This window comes from Ciconia boyciana, chromosome 1 (genome assembly GCF_034638445.1).
Source record: "Ciconia boyciana chromosome 1, ASM3463844v1, whole genome shotgun sequence".
NCBI classification, from domain to species: domain Eukaryota; kingdom Metazoa; phylum Chordata; class Aves; order Ciconiiformes; family Ciconiidae; genus Ciconia; species Ciconia boyciana.
In genome coordinates this window covers 139,781,979-139,800,221 of record NC_132934.1, presented here as the reverse complement: position 1 = coordinate 139,800,221, position 18,243 = coordinate 139,781,979, and the positions used below count along the sequence as shown (strand labels likewise).

The following is an 18,243-nucleotide window of genomic DNA, read 5'->3' as shown; positions in this document are numbered from 1 at the left end:
CAGCCTCTAGCTGAAGAAAGAGATTTCCAGACTTGGCTGTGCAAAGCCATGGCTGACCTGACCTAGTGCTGACAACAGCCCTGCTTCAAGCAGGTGGCTGGACTAGCTGACCCCAGAGGTTCTTGCCATCCAACATCTTAATGATTCTGTTATCTTCCATAACCCTCTAGCTATACCTACCATTGTGGCAACACTGTAAAAGGTATGAGTGCCTTTATTTGTTATCTGAGAGGAGAATTAACCTAAACAAAATCAAACCGAAAAAGCAGCTTGCATCAGTAGTGAAACATTCGAAAGATGGGTCATGCCAGCATAATTATGTTTACAGTTATCATCTGTCATTATAATTAATATAACTGGGAAACTGTTCCTCGTTACAAAAATAAAAACTGTGTAATAACAAATGTCATCATATGTTTATAAACAGTCCACTAAAATTATCACCTAATTGACAAAACAGTAATGTGATAGCCAAAATCTATACTGCTCTGTATTTATTTTAGTTGATTTTTCACATAAGAATTAGTTATGTTATTATTTGTTCTGAATCTTTCATTTCCCATTTTAGAATTGCTTTTAAATAAATTTTTTTTGTGATTATAAGTGCATTTGAAACTATTTGGCTACTTCTCCAGACCATGCCTTACCTCCTTCAGCAGGACAATTAATGTGCTTGTGGTTTTTTTCTTTAAATGCAGAGCAAGGTGGGGTAACAAAGAAAATACTCTCAGCCTTAAAACGACCTTTAGATTTTGCAGGCAAAACAGTTACTTTATATTTGCATGAAAATGACAGGTCCTTCAGAATCATGTAGTTTTCCTAGAAGAAAAACAAAAATATCACATGCTGCAAATAGACCTCTAGAAAAAAAAAAAGAAAAAAAAAGAAAAATAAGGTTGGTAGAAGATGAAAAGGTTTCTCCAGTAAAATATTTTCCTGATATGCTTAACACATGCCGACATGGCTTTTACTCAGAGAACGAAGCAACATTGCCTATGTTATGATTATTTTCAGTAGCAAAATATATTAGCATAATATTTGGATATGCCCTTCAATTCTACAGAGTTCCTTTGCCACTCTGCATCAAAGCAACTGGCTTCTAACATTTAGAACAGTCTCTCTGACATGATGGCAATGGGAGTAGCAATGTCAGGATGTACGTGATAATGGAATTAAATAAATGTAAGAAAGCTGAGTTAAGCTGCTGTAAATGACAGCCTTCATCTACATTTAACTTTTTAAAAGTGCATTCAAAGTCCAGCATGGCATTATGGATTCATTTTTTTCCGCTTTAGTACATTAACTACTTCTACCTTCTTATCAGGAGGAAAAGCTCCACAGCTGAACTACAAAGCACAATTCTCTGTTTAAAGACAAGGACTGGAGAAGAAAACTTTACACAAACTGTAAGCATCCTGCTAAATTCTTACTGTTGTCTAAAGTACTTTTGAAAATCACAGCCTGAAAACCTTAGCACAAATCATATATGAGAAAAAAATGTTTGGGTTGTTTTTTTTCTGGGAAAATGTTCAATAATACCTTACTGGCTAAGGTCAAAACTCTTTCACTGCCTTTTAGATCCTTACTTCCCTTCAGAATAAACTAATTTCCAGCATTCTTCTGCATAACTCCCTCTTTTTCCTAATCCCAAACTGGATTAGTCTAACCTTCACTTGGAAGGTAATTTTTGATGGGACATAGAGATTGGGCTAAGAATGGACTTGACTCTTTGCTTTCCGCCTGCCGGGACAGTGCTCTAATAGGCTTGACTCCTGCTTAAAATTGTGACAGAACTATATTTTTTTATTGTGACAGGGCCTAAATGCTCAACACTGGAAACATAAGGCCTTTATCTACCTTGACCTATCATATCCAGTAGCAAACCTTTTGTAGCATCAACCTTCTTCTGTTTGCTTGTAATTATTTTCTTCCTCAAAAGAAACACAGTTTCCCAAAGTAGATTGGACCAATTACCAATCTACTTTGTTAGATTGATAGGTTGATTGAGATTGATAGTAAGATGACTGAGAGGAAATAAATGAACTATTCCCACAATGCATTTGGGCAGATGTACAAAGAGTCTTTCCTGACCTCTAGTGGAAATAAACATCTTAATGTTAACTTTCTCCTATCTTCAATGTGCATAACTTGAAATATTGGGACTGATCATAACATTATGTCACAATAATTTTTTTAATCCACCTCTAATATTTGCTTTGCTGACCCCCTGAAGCAGTAAATCTTACAGGCTATCAGCCTTCTGTATGAGAAATGAAGTCTTTTGATTTACTCTACTTTTATATGCCATTAACTCCACTGAATTGATCCAGTAATATAGGTCAGGGCAAGACGGAAAGGTGAATTGTGATTTCTTCCATTCTCCATAACCAACTAAATCAATTGTAAGGTACCAATCATATTACTGTGTTGTTCAGATAATATGTTACAGAAACGGATGACACTAGATTGCCAACAAATTGAGTACGAAGAACTGCCACTGCAATATATATTTGGGCTGACATGTACTTACATAGAGCTTTTCTCCTTATCTGATATCTCTCTGACTTCCAGATTTAATGTCTAGTATTTTTCACCTATGGTCCTTTTTTCTTGTTCTATTATTCTCCTCAGAGTTGTGAAACCCACCTGCATGTCTAAAAGAAAACCTAGTTTATTAATTACTATTATTACTGTTCAGTATTTGCACTGTGCTAGAGCCTTTACAGTATTAATTATAGATAAAATGCCATGTTCTATATGCTGTAGAAATATATAAATACTTAGCTAAGAAGTTTGTTTGCCTGCACTTGTTTTCTGAATAATACTGACAAAATATTGTTTTATCCTAGTGTGGATTTAAAAAAAACCAAACAACAAAACCCAAAACAGTCCAGATGCATCATTTTTATCTTTTGCTGTAGAAGAATATAAAAAACCCATTTTTCCTTATCTATGAAACATGGTATAAAGCATACTGTGTTATGTTACAGAACCATTCTTTCTCTTGCTGCTTAGAAGCTACTCGGAATCAAGCAGAAGGCTGAATGGAGACTTACATAAGTCAGCTCAGTTACTTTCCCAAGTCCTTTGGTGTCATTGTGTGCACAGGACTCCAGTAACCAGTGGACTTGGAATTGATTCATGCTGATATCTAAATGATATAAAAAGAGAGGAAAAGACAGATATTATAATTATGCTTTCACCATTGCAACTTTTCTGGCTTCTCTGGATAAAAATAGAAGGAGTTTTAAGTATTGTAGAGATGGTAGTTCCTCACTTGTTCCTCAGCATCCTTCAATAGAATGGAGAAAATATTATACACTTACGTAATTTAAACCTTATATCAGCTAATGGACATAACTCTAAAAATAGTGAATTGGCATTTGCAGATATGTAAGCATATACTGCTTACATTTTTTTAAAAATCAAGCATTGAAATTGAACATTAAAAAAAAAATCTCAATGCTGCTACTTCTAAACATCCTGCAAATGATGGAAATGACTTTGTGTCAACTGCCTGTGACTGTTTATATTGTCAGAGCATTGCAATACTGCTGCCTGGCACTGCTTGAGAAATCTGTGCCTGAAGACATGTGAAAATGTCTGTAAATCCCTGAGCTTTCTCTTTTCAGAATATATCATAAAACCTGTTCAGTATCTGTCCAAATAAAATTCTAGTCTTGACTCAGGAGTAATACCAAAGGCTTGAGTTTGCTCCCATTTAAATCAATGACAAAACTTGCCGCAGTATCAATAGTACAAGCTTTCAACCAATTTCCAGCTCTTCTAAGCTTCTTGTCTCATACCGATTGCATAAGGAAGCAAAACAAAGGGGAATAAAGAATTAGACAAAAGAAGAAAAACTCATCAGGTAGTGCACACACATCCTGTCGTTTTTCTGGATTTAGTTCTCCTCTATACAGGGGATGCAAAATTATGTCTGTTATTATTAATTAGCTTGGTATGACATAGCCACTAATGCCAAGTGCCTGATTGTGGATTTCAGGAGGGAAAACAAGTATCTTTGATGCCTTAAGGGCTGATCTGGCATTAGACTGCTGTGAGCAATTTGGATGCAGAAGGGAAGGATTGTAAACTAAAGAGAAAATAAGTACTGTCTGAAACTAGCTCAAATGGTATTCTGGTACAAACGCTGATTAGAAGCTCCTTGAAATAGAGTTTTGCAGCAGCTATCTTCATAACAACATGTATGGTAATTATTTGTGTGATTTCTTTGGAAACCCAACTTTTTTTTTCAAAAAGAAATCTATAAAGAAATAACTCACTGCCTTGTGATTGTTCCCTGTCATTTAAAAATAAATTAAAAAAATGGATGTGCTTTCACTTGCCTCTTAGCTGCTGGGCTTTCCCACTTTATGTGCCTATTGGATGAAGACACAAATTCACAGTGCGTTTGTAAGTAGGTTTCATCTGATTTTGTCTCTTCCAGTTCACTCAGTTATTGCCTATCACCTGCTTGCACCCCCCTCCTGGGACAAACAAACAAAACACCTGGCTTCTTGGGGCCTGAAAACTTTGTGCTGATACATTAATCATGCTATATTAACGATGCACACTCTGTGCCAATTAACCACAGTGAATCTGTTATTGATTGTATATTATCTGATAATCACAACTTATTATTTTAAACTATTTGCATGTAAGGTGGACTGCTCTTTGTAAAGCTACAAATTGGGTATTTTTGCTTATAATAACTTTCACTTGCAATCCATAAATAAATCACTCTCTCTTTGGTAGAGATTATCCAAGCCAATTAAGCCTTGCCATTATCCAGCCATCAAGAACTGGATAAGACACATACCTCAGGTAGGTCATGCATATCACTACATGGGCAACTGGGGAAAGATAAATCCTAAGCATCAAGAGCTTACAACAGCTCAGCATTCAGATATATCAGTGTAGAAGTTTACTAAGTCTCTGTTCAGAAATGTAATTAAACAGGTTGTAACCCAAGATATTTGGTATTTGCAGCTCCTGGCACAGTAGAATTCTGTTTAGGTTTTCTTGCAGCTCCACCTCCATTCCTTATATGAGTTTCTGCTCTCAGGCAGTTCTCTTCTCCCTTCCTACTTCTCCTCTCCTGCATTAGCAAACCCTTAGTTACCCATTTGTAAACAGCTGTGGTTTCTGGTAACCTCTCTGTTTGAGCTAGGAAATCAGGAAGAGGTTAAAAAAAGCTATTTCACTTCATATCAACTTGGACTGTAAATGTAGGATGAAGGTTTTTAATAAACATAATTTCATATTTTTTCATTTAAACAAAATAAACAAATGAATCTTATATTTGATAGTGCTCACATCTGGTATTTTGATAACAAACTATATTGAAAAGACAGGATTTTCTTTCTTTTCAGTGAGTATATAATTAAAGTTATTTCAGAAAGGTTTTTGCATACATATATAAAAGTACATCAACTGCTATAAAGTGGAATGTGTCAGGACAGCACCAGCTAAATTTATCAAAAACTTTTCATTAGAACAGGCCTTTTTGAGTTCCCTAAACTTTTATTTTCAAGACTTAAACTTCTTCAATTCTCATCTCCACCTCTGTGATTGCTGCTATCTAAAAGATTTGAACATAAGCATGTTAATTGCTTTTTGTTAAGAAGAAGCATGTAAAAACAATTTTCTCCTTTTAAAAAATCTGTCCTGTCAGGGTCTAAAGCCTGAGTAATTTGGGTTGCAAAACTGAAATATAATAGCAAAGTAGCTTCTACTTGAGACAGAAACTTTTTAAAAAATAGGGAAAGATGGGACATTTTGTTATTAAATAAAGCTCGAAGCATGAAAAACTGAAAGTGTATGTGCATGCATGAAGTACACATATTAAATAACAAGACTGGTTTAGAAATTATCTTTAAGATTTTTAAAAGCAAAGGGAGACTAGATGTATTGAATGATCTAAAAAGCCACATGAGACTTAAAAAAAAAAAAAAGATGAAAATACGCATTTGTTTTATAAAGTTGCTCATAAAGCTCATGGCTCTAGAGTTTTGTTTTTATGCAACATTATACATCTGGTTTTGTGTTTACAGCATATGCAAAAGAAAAGCTTCTCCCGGCCTTCCTTTCAGCAATATACACTCTCCTAGTGAGATGACTACTATAATTTTATTTAGATTTTTGTTTTTTCACCGGTCCATTACAAACCCAGTGGTAGGTACTGGACAAGCGATCCAAGCTGCAGTCTACCTGAATGTCAGCCACTACCACCAAAGCTAATGGTTCTGAATTAAACCCAGCTGAAGTTAATACATTGTACCCCACAGCCACACCTTTTTCTGCAAAGTCATTTGAGAAGTTAAGATTAACAAAATATCCAGTGTCTAATGGGACTGATTTGGGCCAGTTTTACCCATAAAAGCTCTGCTATCCCTTCTAGAATAGATACATAACACTGAAAAGAATCTGCCGGACTCCTTTAGTCTGGTTCCCTGATATTTCAGATGTCACATTATAAAGCCTTTTTCTTATTTAATCAATCTTCTTTTTAATAGTTTGGAGTTTTCTTGATTCTGTGCTTTGAATTATAAGTCTTTATAAAGCTTTATAACTTTATTCTTCTCATGGTCAAAAAGTATACCATTTAACACTAAAAAGACTGATGCTTGCACAAACAGCAAGCATTCATCTTTCCCAGAACTCAAAATATTTGTATAGAAACACTGAACCTGAAGGACATACTAAGTGCTAGCACTCACTCGAGCAGCTCTAAGCTTGTGAAATTAGTCAACATAATAACCATTTAAGTAAGAACTCCTTAAAGGACTGTTACAGCAGGCAGATTATTCAAACAATTACTTTTATTCTCAAGCTTCTTTAAAAAGAAAAAAAATTTAAAAAAAAAAAAGCAAACCAGAAAAATTACTTTAAAAATCCCTATAAAGTTACTGTCATGGACATGACCTTCAGCTGCTCAAGCTAAAGATTTCTTGCTAAAAGCAAGCTAAAAGCTAAAACTTTCACACAGTTGCACAAAACTAATCCTCCCAAATAAACTAATAGCTAATGGCAATTATTTTGGCTATGATTTTTAAAGGAAATTTTCTGAAGTATAAAATGAGTTCCTAGCCTTAAGAAAACATTGCTATACAGACATCACATGAGCATGTTCTTAAAATTCCACATATGCTTGCTTAGCTGTTTTACTGAACAAGGGTATACAACCAACTTTGTTGGACAGAAATCTTAAATCTCTAACTAGAAATGTATTGATCGGATGCTCTAAAGCACATTGAAAAGATGTCTGTTTTGATTCCCTCCTTCCTATGTTTCACCCAAAAAAGTCTTTAACTCCACATGAGTATCCTCAACAAAGCTAGCTCTCTATCAATTGCATTTATGAAGATGTTCTTTGTCAGATTTATCTTCTTTCTCCCCCTCCCCAACCTAAACTCTTTAGTTCCATTTCAATTAAAATAAATAAATAGGTTTCAGATATTTTTGGTGGGGAAATGCACATTTATTCTGTAGCTTTAAGCTGTAAAAGCAGCTCAAAGTCCTATTAATGCCAATGCCAAATACATCTGTTTGCCACTTTGAACAGTTCAGGTTCATATGCACAATTTAAGCATCTTAAGATTAAAAAGTTTTGCTTAAAGTACTGCAACATATCCTAAGTCATGGCTGCACGATGGGAATACCCTAGGCCTACATTGTACATTTTTTATATCTCATCATCTCCCCACGGAATTTGAAGCTCAAGACTCATTCAAGAAAAATCACCCAACACAATGCCAGGTAACTGCAACTTTTCCTAGCTGGAATTTCTGGTTTAAATAGTTCTACAGTTTATTGAAAATAAACTTAATAAAAAAGTAATCTCTTTTCCTCATCTTTGCCAATGTTTTCCACTTGCTGTTCTGCTGTACATTTATATTACTGCCAGCCACATGAATAATTTCATCTAATGTGGTTTCTTTTTTTCTACCATGTTACTGCAGACACCTCCTTTCCTTGCCTCAAAAAGTTTTTTCTGCTTTATATTACATTCATTGTTGCAGAAGGGTGCCAACTTGACAATCATGAGGAACTGATGTCTGCTTTGTAGCTAGAAAACTGGCATAGCATAGGCAGGAACAGCAGTGAAGCTTGTTCGCACAACCCAATGCCACCAATATGACAACAAGCTACTATCACTCCAGGAGACGAGGTAAACAGATTTAAGAGGTATGTATTTCTTTGTATTCCTGTGATCCACGCCAAGAAAACTACAGCAGACTGTTTTGGGAACTGGGGCTAGTTCTGCCGCTGGTTTGCTGGAGGTCTTTAGGCAAAGCACTTCATGGCTCCTTACCTCTGTTCCACCCCTGTCAGGTGGTGATAATGATAACGGTCTCTGCTGTAAAAGTATTTCAGCTCTAGAGTTGTATATTATTCTGTTTGTAGGGCGGCTGTTGGGTAATGGGTCTCTACAATTTGGCATAAAAATGCCAATTAATGCCAGCTGTGACAGCACTATTATGCAGGCAAACAAATCACAAAAACTTATTAGAAAGAAAAATCAAATGGGATTTGCTGGAAAACAAGATTTCAGAGCAGACATGTCCAACAACAGCAGCTCAAATTAAGGTTTAATTACAATAAAAATGTCTGGCATCAATAAACACAGTAACATCAAGCTGATTTCTGTATTGTGACAGGATTTGAAGTAATTAACAAGCAGTGTCTGACAGATTTTCCCATTAGAATAAAATATGGTAAAAAAGTAAAGATTATAAAATAAGACATACTTATATGAAAACCTTTACCTGGCAGCATAAAAGTATTAATTTAATATAAATAACAAGCATATGTCGAATGAGTATTTCCGTAAAAAAGGAAATGGTGTTCTGTATTTTTTGTCAAGTTATCTCAGCAAACTAACTCCCTCCAAAATATATACATATAATTAATATGCTAACTGCATGTCAAAAGGAGTTGTTATCAAAGTTCGGAAGATAATAAGCCATATGTAAACCTGCTGTCTTCATTCAAACCTAACCCTTCTTCAAACAGAATGCCATAAGGAGACTGAAATTTCTGTGAAGCTATTCAGTAAGAAAATTACTGAAAGAATTTGTTCTGCAGGTAGCTAAACGTTTGGATTTATTACATATTGTTAAATCTGGTATTTCATACGGCAAACTGCAATGATTATTTGTGACTGGCCACATGGTTTTTGTTTTTCTTCTCATAGTGGGGGGGCTGATCTTACAAGCTTCTGAGCACTCTGGCCCTGATTCAATAAAGCACTTAAGCATATGAACAGTCGTGTTGACTTCAATAGTTAAGAGCAGCTAATGGATCAGGCCAGAAAGTTTAGTACCCACCAAGATCAAGACACTAAGAACCATACTAACTATAGTTTTATACTACGGTATAAAAAACTGTAACTTTTAACTAACTATAGTTAAAAGACAGTCTTGAATATGTCTTTGATTGTCTTAGACTAATAGGAAGAAGGAAATATAGCAAAATTAAGTAATTTCTTTTCTGGATCATGTGTCTTGCAGCATTACTGCTCTAAAAATAGGCTATAGCAAGGGGTAAAGATTTTATATTTACTATCACAGCACAGGGCAGAATCTGCTCGGGGCACATGAAGTGCATGTCTCAGTATCTACAAGCTTGATTAATTGTTTCTATGGTGAAGTTATAGTATGACTTTTTGGGGGGCCCTGTATAAATTTTGTGTCAAACAACACACCATCCAGGACAAAAATTATTTATCTCATTGTGCTGAATGGTGAAGCTGTGCTATGGTGAATGTAAAAGTAACAATTGTAAATGGTGAAATTTATGATGCCATGCATAAGGAAAAACATTTTATAATCTCTGAAGTGCCCAAAGATGTGTACAAGTCAAAGGCTTCCTGAAGAAATGTTCCTGCCCTATCTTCTGCCAGTGTGCAACCCCTGATACACCTTTACAACTGTGGATATAGTACAACATAGCACTGCTTCCAACCCACCGTTCTGGCAGAAGGATGAGCAGCAGTGTTTGCTCTGCAGCATAACCTGCCTGTATTTCCACACCAAGAACTATTTATGTTGCAAATAGTTTGGATATAATATAATTAAGTGTATTCTGCTCTCTCAGGCTTGCATTCCTCTGTTTATCAGGCCACCATTCTTCTCCATGTCAACACAGAGTTCTACAGTATGCAAGTTTCCATAACACTTTTTCTGCTAAAACTCAGGTGCTGGAGAGGTCCTGAAAAATATGCAGGGAAAGCTTAAAGATGTGCAAAATCCAAGTGAATAAATGAAGGAGAGCTATTTAGTACTAGTTGCTTCAGTTTTGAAGACACGATTAGTATAAGGTGATCCACATGGTATTTATTGCATTGTAATAACAGCATGACTGAAGAACAGTTTGAGAAGGAATACTTCAGCATACTGCAGAGAACCAAAACATGATCTCAGTCAGTACTTGATCGTAACACTTAATTATTTCTCCACATATTGGTTCACGAGCCATGCTATGCCTCTCTGAATCATGGCGTTTCTTGCCAACATTTGAAATCTGAAGCTAATGATAGGACAAGAAATAGAGATAGAATAACAAGTGTTATTTTACTTACAGTAGTTTAGCAAATGCAAAATGAGTTATCAGTCTCAGGATACATAGGTAAACACAATTTACCTTCAACTAATGATAAAATGCTGCATTGATGAGCTAATGCATTGCGAGCCCCCCTGCGCTCCTCTTTTCCCTGTACAAACTATGTTGTTGATGTGCTCTGTCTCAGGCATTTTAGGTAGGTTCTCTTAAAAAAAATGAAATGAAAACAGCTCTGGCTCTTTAGCTGCCTGTGCATCAATTCACCCAGTGGTATAAAAAAAGAAAAAAAACCCCAAAGTGTCAAATGTTTGGTTATGAAATTCATGGTATTCATGACACCTCTGAGAAAAAGAACTTTTTAATAATCACCTATTCAAGCAGTATGATTAAAATAAACACCAAAACCCTCAGTTGACATTTCAACTTCATTCAATAAACACTTCCTAACAAGGCAAACTATACTGTTTCCTGCTCTTACATGGAATATAAGTAGTATGGCTTAAATCACAAAGATTTTGTTTCTCGCATTATGCCATTTAAAACAAACTTTTTGTCTATAGAACACATTCTTTGTGTAATATGATGATAAGCCTTTCCAAAAATTATATTAACAATTAGTGTGTAATTTAAAGACAGGCCTGAGCCACAGTATTTTTGTCCATATCTAGACCTAGGAAGCCTCAAGGTTTAAAGATGTTTATATTGAGGGATTTAAGTTTGGGATCATCTCTAAGCCGGATTACCTCTACCCTTACTCCTTTTCCCACACACAACATCCTATACAAACTGAGTTCAACAGTATCTCATCCTGGTTTTCTGTTACAAGGAAATTTGCCTCTTGTAAGCTCCAAGTCTCACAATAGCTGCTTGTAGCCTGAATAGAAGCTTCCTACATTACTACCTCATAGCCAAATTTTCAAAGGTATCTTAGCATCCAAAACCTGAATTTAATGAAAAAGAAAAAAACCCAAACACACGAGTCCAAGGCTTGCTATTGTTATACATCTATTAAAAATGTCACTAGGTACTCCATCGTTAACTTTAGCCTTCTGTGTAACTTTGACAAATCTGGACATTAATTTAGGTGGGGAGGCTATATTGAGGGTAGGTAACCTGGGAGTCCTTCCCAGTTCCAGAGTCAAGGTACAGACCCAGCTTACTCCTAACTCCACAGTGGGAAGAGATGCATAGATGCACCTGCTACTCCCTTCTCTCTTATACCCTATGCAAAAGCCGTACAGGTGGGTTTGCACGCGTGTACAATGCTTCATCAAGTTCCAAAACTGGACTTTCATGGTATGCATCATGGCATGCCATATCAGGATGTTGCTTTGCTGAACCGTTATTCATAAAGTTAATGGCATTAATACGCAGTTTCTAAATCTGCAGTTTAAGACTACTGAGTCTACAAGAAAAAGAACAGAGTGAAAACAGGTTAAATATCTATAAAATCATGTACAAACAGGGTGAACAGGGCTTGACTGTTTTCTGTCTCCAATGCAAGAATTAGTATTCAAATGAAGCTAGAATAAGTGGCTTCAAAATGAATTAAAAAATGTGGTTCTTCATAGAACAAGCACTTAAAACTCTGGAACCCCATAACCCAGGATGTTTCAGATGCCCAAAATTTATGTGATCCTGAGGGGACACTGGCTATTATCATGGAAGAGAAATGTATCAGAAGTGAATACATACAATGAAATCACATTGAGCTCAGGAAATTCCATGAAATAGAAGTTTTCTGAAGCTGGGACAATAACCTGCAGAAGTATCATTACACGCTTGCCCTATTCTTATGTTTCTTTGCATTTGCTTTTGGCCACTAACAAGAACAGAATACCTGGTGGGATGGACCTTTGGTCTAGACTGCTATGGATATTTTTATATTCAGTTTATGGTCACAGGAGTGAAAAGCAACTGGTGTTTAAGAACTCATTATTCATCAGCTGTATACATGTGACATCTTTAAATGTAATTATAATTTCAGTGTCAGATACCCTTTTTTGGTGTCTTTCCCTCCAACTCTAGCTACTCATTCAAATAGTCCAGTTTCCTTCCCTGTCTTGTTTTATGGACACCTTATACATTAGGCTAATTAAACAATACAGGTTAAAAAGAGGCATGTGGAGGAAAATTGACCCAATTTACAAGAGGATACTTGTTAGTTTAAGCCACCTTCACCATGAGCATGATGACTTGCTGCTGATAGTTTAACCTTCTCTGGATCATAAGCTAAATATTTTACTTCAGAACTTAGGCAGGTTAAGAGAGCACTCATGAGCACTTATTACCCCATAGCTGATGAAAGGTATCTTGCTAAACTGCAGTACCTCAGCATCTTTTTACTCACAGTAGGAACGGTAGGATTGCTCCAGGTATGATAGTGTAAGCATATAAGACAAAGCTTTGACTGAATATGACCTAGTGATACAGTTTGGGGAAAGGATAGGAAGAATTGGATGGTAAAAAGCTTGCCATTTTATCCCTCAGTTATTCAGACTGCCTAACAACAGACATTGCCATTGACAATCTCAGTGACGCTATATATGTATATGCATACATATACATTTCTGTATTTGTTGTTAAAATAATTAACTTCATAGGTTGTGGTAATACTCAAGAAGTAATAAGAAATGTAGAAAACTGTGTACTGGGTAGACAGATATTATTGAAGGAACATAAAGATGCTGGTTTTGAAAACGTATTTTTTCCTGAAGAATTAAAAATCAAGTAAGAGATTATTTATTAGTTGGCCAGTTAATTTTCTCAATGCCTTCAAGTGAGTTAAGTCTCGATAAATTATTTCGCAATGCAATATTGAATGTGTATCTGCAGTCTGACTGCAGGTACTCATCCCACATAATAATGGTCTGTCTTTGGACTGCACTCATGGACCAGCTAATTTGCAATTACACTTCTATTTGATCTTTTAATGTAAGTTCAAAAGAAATCAAGCTTAAATTTTTATTCAGTTATTAAGTTTAAGAATAAAAAGACTTCTTTTAAATGCATAAATTAAATTAAATAGACTTTCACAATTATTAAAGGTGTTCTGGAGTATGATTCAGGTCATACTGAGGGCTTGTGAACAGCATACACTATGTAAATTTTAAAATTAAGCAATAAGTGGATCAACCATACAAAGTGCTAGAACTAGTTTGATGAACATTCCTGACCAAACCAGTCCAGTACAGCCACAATCTGCCTTCAGCAGACATCAGTGGGTGCCTGCTAAGCAAAATCAGTCTTCTGTGCTGTCTGAGCTCTGGGACCACAGCGGGCAGTTCTGATTTGGCTTCTGATATGTGATTTCTTGGCAGACTTTGAATCAGTTCCAGCTACATTCCTGGGACTAATCGTTGGACAGACTTGCCCTTAAGGCTCTCATACCAAGAGCTTTAACCACCTACCCTGAAAGGTATGGAGGTTTGGAAGCAAGTGAAAGGCATTCAGTAATGGTTTTCTGTTGTTCCTGTGGAAACATGAAGAAATGCAGTAAACTGTGCCCTTGAAAAGACTCCCCAGTATTGTCCCATTTGCAGGGGAGGTGACACTGAGGTTGCCCCTATTGTAAATGTGATTTTAAAACCACTATTTGTCCCAATAATCAGTTGCATGCTATTTGAGAAGTTGCACACTATCTGCTCTACCAAATTGTATTATTGATGTTTTTCATGACTCCCACCAGCAACATTTTAAGTATTGTTAGCACATCACATTTGGATGTAAACCAAATAATCCAAGTCTTGTACTCAGTTTATAAAGTACAACTGGAGATGGTCAAATGCTCCCTTTTGCAGTTTCTCCAGGCAGCAAAAAGGCAAAGAGATTTTAAAAAACAGCAGTGGGATAACAAAAATTTTATTCCTGGAACCACATTAGGCCTATGTAAGACAAAGTTAGGGAGGAGTAGGAATCACACAGAGGATACTTCTGACAGGATATTCTTTTAACTTTGGAATAATTTCCCACAACAGTTAAAGCTGACAGCATTACCTACCTCCCCAGGCAGGATGCTAGGGAAATCCATAGGATACAGGCATCTGAGTCATCTGTAGCGCATGTGGAAAAGCAAAATTATGCAATCTCTTCTGCTGAATTTCTAAAGAGTTGATCTAGTCAAAGATTCATTTGCTTGGGGCCAGCTTTACTAATTAAATCCCTAAATACAAATGCACATTATGTGCACCCTCCCAATCAGCTTCTGCTGAGCCAATGTCTCTGTATTCGCATAGAAATATGAGGGAAATATATTGGTGTATACTTCACTGTAATTAACAGCAAAGTCTTCTTGTTGAAAGAACCATCTGGACCACAGTGATACTTTCAAGTACAATTATTTTACTGCTTAAATATCTATAATTAGAAAATGGTCAGCTGCTCAAACACTGATCTTCCTAGTGCAACATTTAGTACCAAACTAAATAATTCCTTAGTGTTAAGCAACTACTGCTGAATTCTTTACAATAACAGCTAGAAACTCCAACTGTTATTGAAGGGTTTCATTAGCTTCAATGGCACTAGTTCCGTGAGAAAGGACCATAGGATAATATGGGGAAAGCTTTCAATTATTTTAAAACCTGCCATATGAAATACCTTATTGCAAACAAAGAGTCAGCACATAGAGTCACTTCATTTATCTCCCTGAACTAAGTGAAAGTTAATTTTGTTTTCCTAAGATCTGGTTTTAAAAGCATTTGTGGCAGCTTTCTGTTTGCTTTGCCTTGCCTTGCATTTTATTCTTCCTTGTAATTTAATTCATTATTCTTGTTTGGTTGATTTATCAGACAATGGAGGAATCTTTGCCTCTCCCTGCCTTAAGTATTCTTTTTTTTTTTTCTGCTTTAGCATTTACGAGAAACACAAAGAAAGAAGCCTGAAGCCAAGTCTTAATGCATTTTAAATATTTGTCTTTTTAAGCAAACCAAGGGGCAGATATATTGATTTTAAATATCTAGAAGTACTTTAAATGTTTAATTTAAACAGGGGATGTAAATGCTCATAGACTTCATTCAAAGAAAAGTGAAGGAAACTAAAGCTTTACCTGAGCAAGGAGAGTTACATTATACTCAAATAACAGGCACTAAGAAAACAGTAGTGAAAGCAGAGTAACGGGTTAGAAAATATTGTTGTGACATGTAGCTTTGGAAAGAAATCATCATACTAAATTACATTCTAATATTTTCATGTATTATAATTATTGCAGCAAGTGATGAGAATTGATGCAGTGAGCTCATAAAGATTTTTTTTTCCTTCTGTCTATGGGAAATATCTTATTTTCATACCCTGAAGATACACAAATTAGCAGCAACTTGAAGGCTTTTCAGCTGAAGTCCAAAACCTCAGCTCTCTAGTTGCCAAACCATTGAGGAACAGAGGAAACATAAGGATCTTTTTATTTCCACACTTTCAGTCTTGATCACTGCACAAGATACTGAGGATCTTAATTATTCTAGGTAGCTAATCCTTTTAAGTAGGGGGTTCAGAGTGCATCCATTCTTGGTAATGGATGGTACTCTGTGACTCCAGCACCAAGGAGTTAAAAGTGATTTAAGTTGATTCCACTATTTGACATAAATAGCACATAATTTCTAATTTCACACAGTTGAGATGGCCAAAAAATCTGGCCACAAGCAAGTTCTTTTCATTTACAAAAATGGGATTCATGCTGTTTAAGGAATTTACTGTGTTTCTCTAATCCCAGGCCTAAGTCAGAGGCAGCAAGTGAAAGACATTTTCTTCCTTCAGAAAGAAGCTATTGTATTCATATAATTACAATATGCTTTTGTGATGACTGTCTAGCAAAATTATGTGCATTTGCTAAGCACCTTGTACTGCTTGAAGTGTGGACTTGTTTTTGCTAGCATAAATCCTGAAGTAAAGTTATTATTGCCACCATACCAAAGCATTCAAACTCAAAGATTATTTCAGAAAGAGATTTATTTTAATGTAAAGTCCAGATCCTGCATTCCATTCATGCCTCATGTTTACTGAAGCTAATGGGACTTAAGAAATGACACTTGGAGAACAGCCTAAATAAGTCTTTCCTGCTACCAAACTGTGGCACGTTATGATGCATATATATGGAAATAGGATCTTCCATGCACTTACTCAGACTTTAGCTCAAATATTGTGTTCAGTTTTTGAGTACTGATAAGCAATCACTTCTTTACTGTATAATAAAGCCAGTTCAGTAATAGTTTGCAACATTCTTTCTATTGCAGTTGTTGCACAGGATAGCGGTCTGATGAATTCTATCCAGAGGGATGATAGGAAACCAAGAGCTTCAGCCCTGATGTCATCATTGTGGTCTTTCACTGGCTTCCTAGAGGCACATCTGCAAATGACACTGAGGAATACATCTTCTTCGTAGTAATGGAAGAACTATCTTTGAATGTCAAGAAACTTCACCGTACATTCCGGAAATCCTAAGGTACACTGCGATAAACTGCTAGGTGGCCTCTGCAGCCTGATATTCATAAAGGACAAATTCCCTGTCATTCAGAAAACAATAACAACATCTGTTATAGGGCCTTACAGATAGGACTGAACAACTTGATTTAACTTCAGAGTTCTCCTTTGAGCAGATGGTTGGACCAGCTGACCTCCAGAGGTCCCTTCCAGTTCATTTAAATTATTCTATGATTCAGTTCTATTTTGTCCTTTTTAGAGAGAGTAAAATGGTTCAAATTCAAAAGCAAATAAATTTCTCAGCTAACAAAGGGACCAATGAAAGTAAAGTAATAATCTAAAACAACCTTAGGAACACGTTTGTGTTTCTTAAGTGGTCTGAGACTGCAAGAAATCCACACAAGTCTTTCCTTCTGTTTCTTTCTGTAATCTGTGGTGTGCTGTGATGCTACAGTGTTGGGAAGCAGTACAAAACTCTTCTATACAGCCATCTTGGTTTTGGACAGAATTTTAAAAAAAAAGTAATCTCAAGTCTAAGTAGAATGGTAGGGCCACTGAATTCAGGAATACAACAAAAATTTCTGAGCAGCTATTACTATAGAAAATTAGTAACATTCTTACAAAGTGAAAGATTGCTGGTTTAGTAGTTATTAAAGTTTTCGTTACAGCTAAAAGACACTCTATATCAATACATCATACTGTTTTAAATGTCTTCATCTTAAAAAAATCCAAAATCTAAATAACGTATTAATTTCATCACTACTACAACCATCTCTTGTTAGGACCATGAAGTCCATCACAGAAAGCACAAAAAACCATGAAAATCAAACCAGACAAAGCAAAGATTGCTACAACCAATTGAGAATTTGCTTAATTTACAAATGTACAACATATTCAAGCTTGAGACTCATATTTCTTGAATTATTTTCTATATCATGGAAACTCTTTCCATTATCAATATACTTATTTCACATGTTTTCATGATATTTTCTTAATTTTTATTTGTTTTAAAGTCACACATCCTAATTTAGGACTACCTAATGGCTGTGTTCCTGTACCAAAAAGAGTGTTGTTTTTAATAGCAAACTACAAAATAATGAGAACATTACAGCAATCAACAGGGACTGCTATTTTCACCCACCACGTAGAAGACAAAGAGGTTAATTCCCTGTCAGGAAGGATTTGAACTCTGATTGCCTATCTGCAATGAAAATAGCCTAGACGGTAGGCCATAGAGTAGGCTGAGGTAAATTCTCTCTCAGTATT

At 35.8% G+C, this 18,243-nt stretch overlaps 1 protein-coding gene across 1 annotated transcript in view; it reads right to left on the bottom strand.

Moving 5' to 3' along the window:
- ANOS1 (anosmin 1) overlaps nt 1–18,243 on the bottom strand; it is a 148,168-nt gene that overhangs the window by 10,111 nt on the left and 119,814 nt on the right. The window contains exons 10-11 of the mRNA XM_072849517.1: nt 3,057–3,151; nt 648–819 (exon numbers count right to left, since the gene is read on the bottom strand). Of these exons, the coding sequence (XP_072705618.1) occupies nt 648–819; nt 3,057–3,151 (267 nt within the window). The remainder of the gene's footprint in view (nt 1–647; nt 820–3,056; nt 3,152–18,243) is intronic.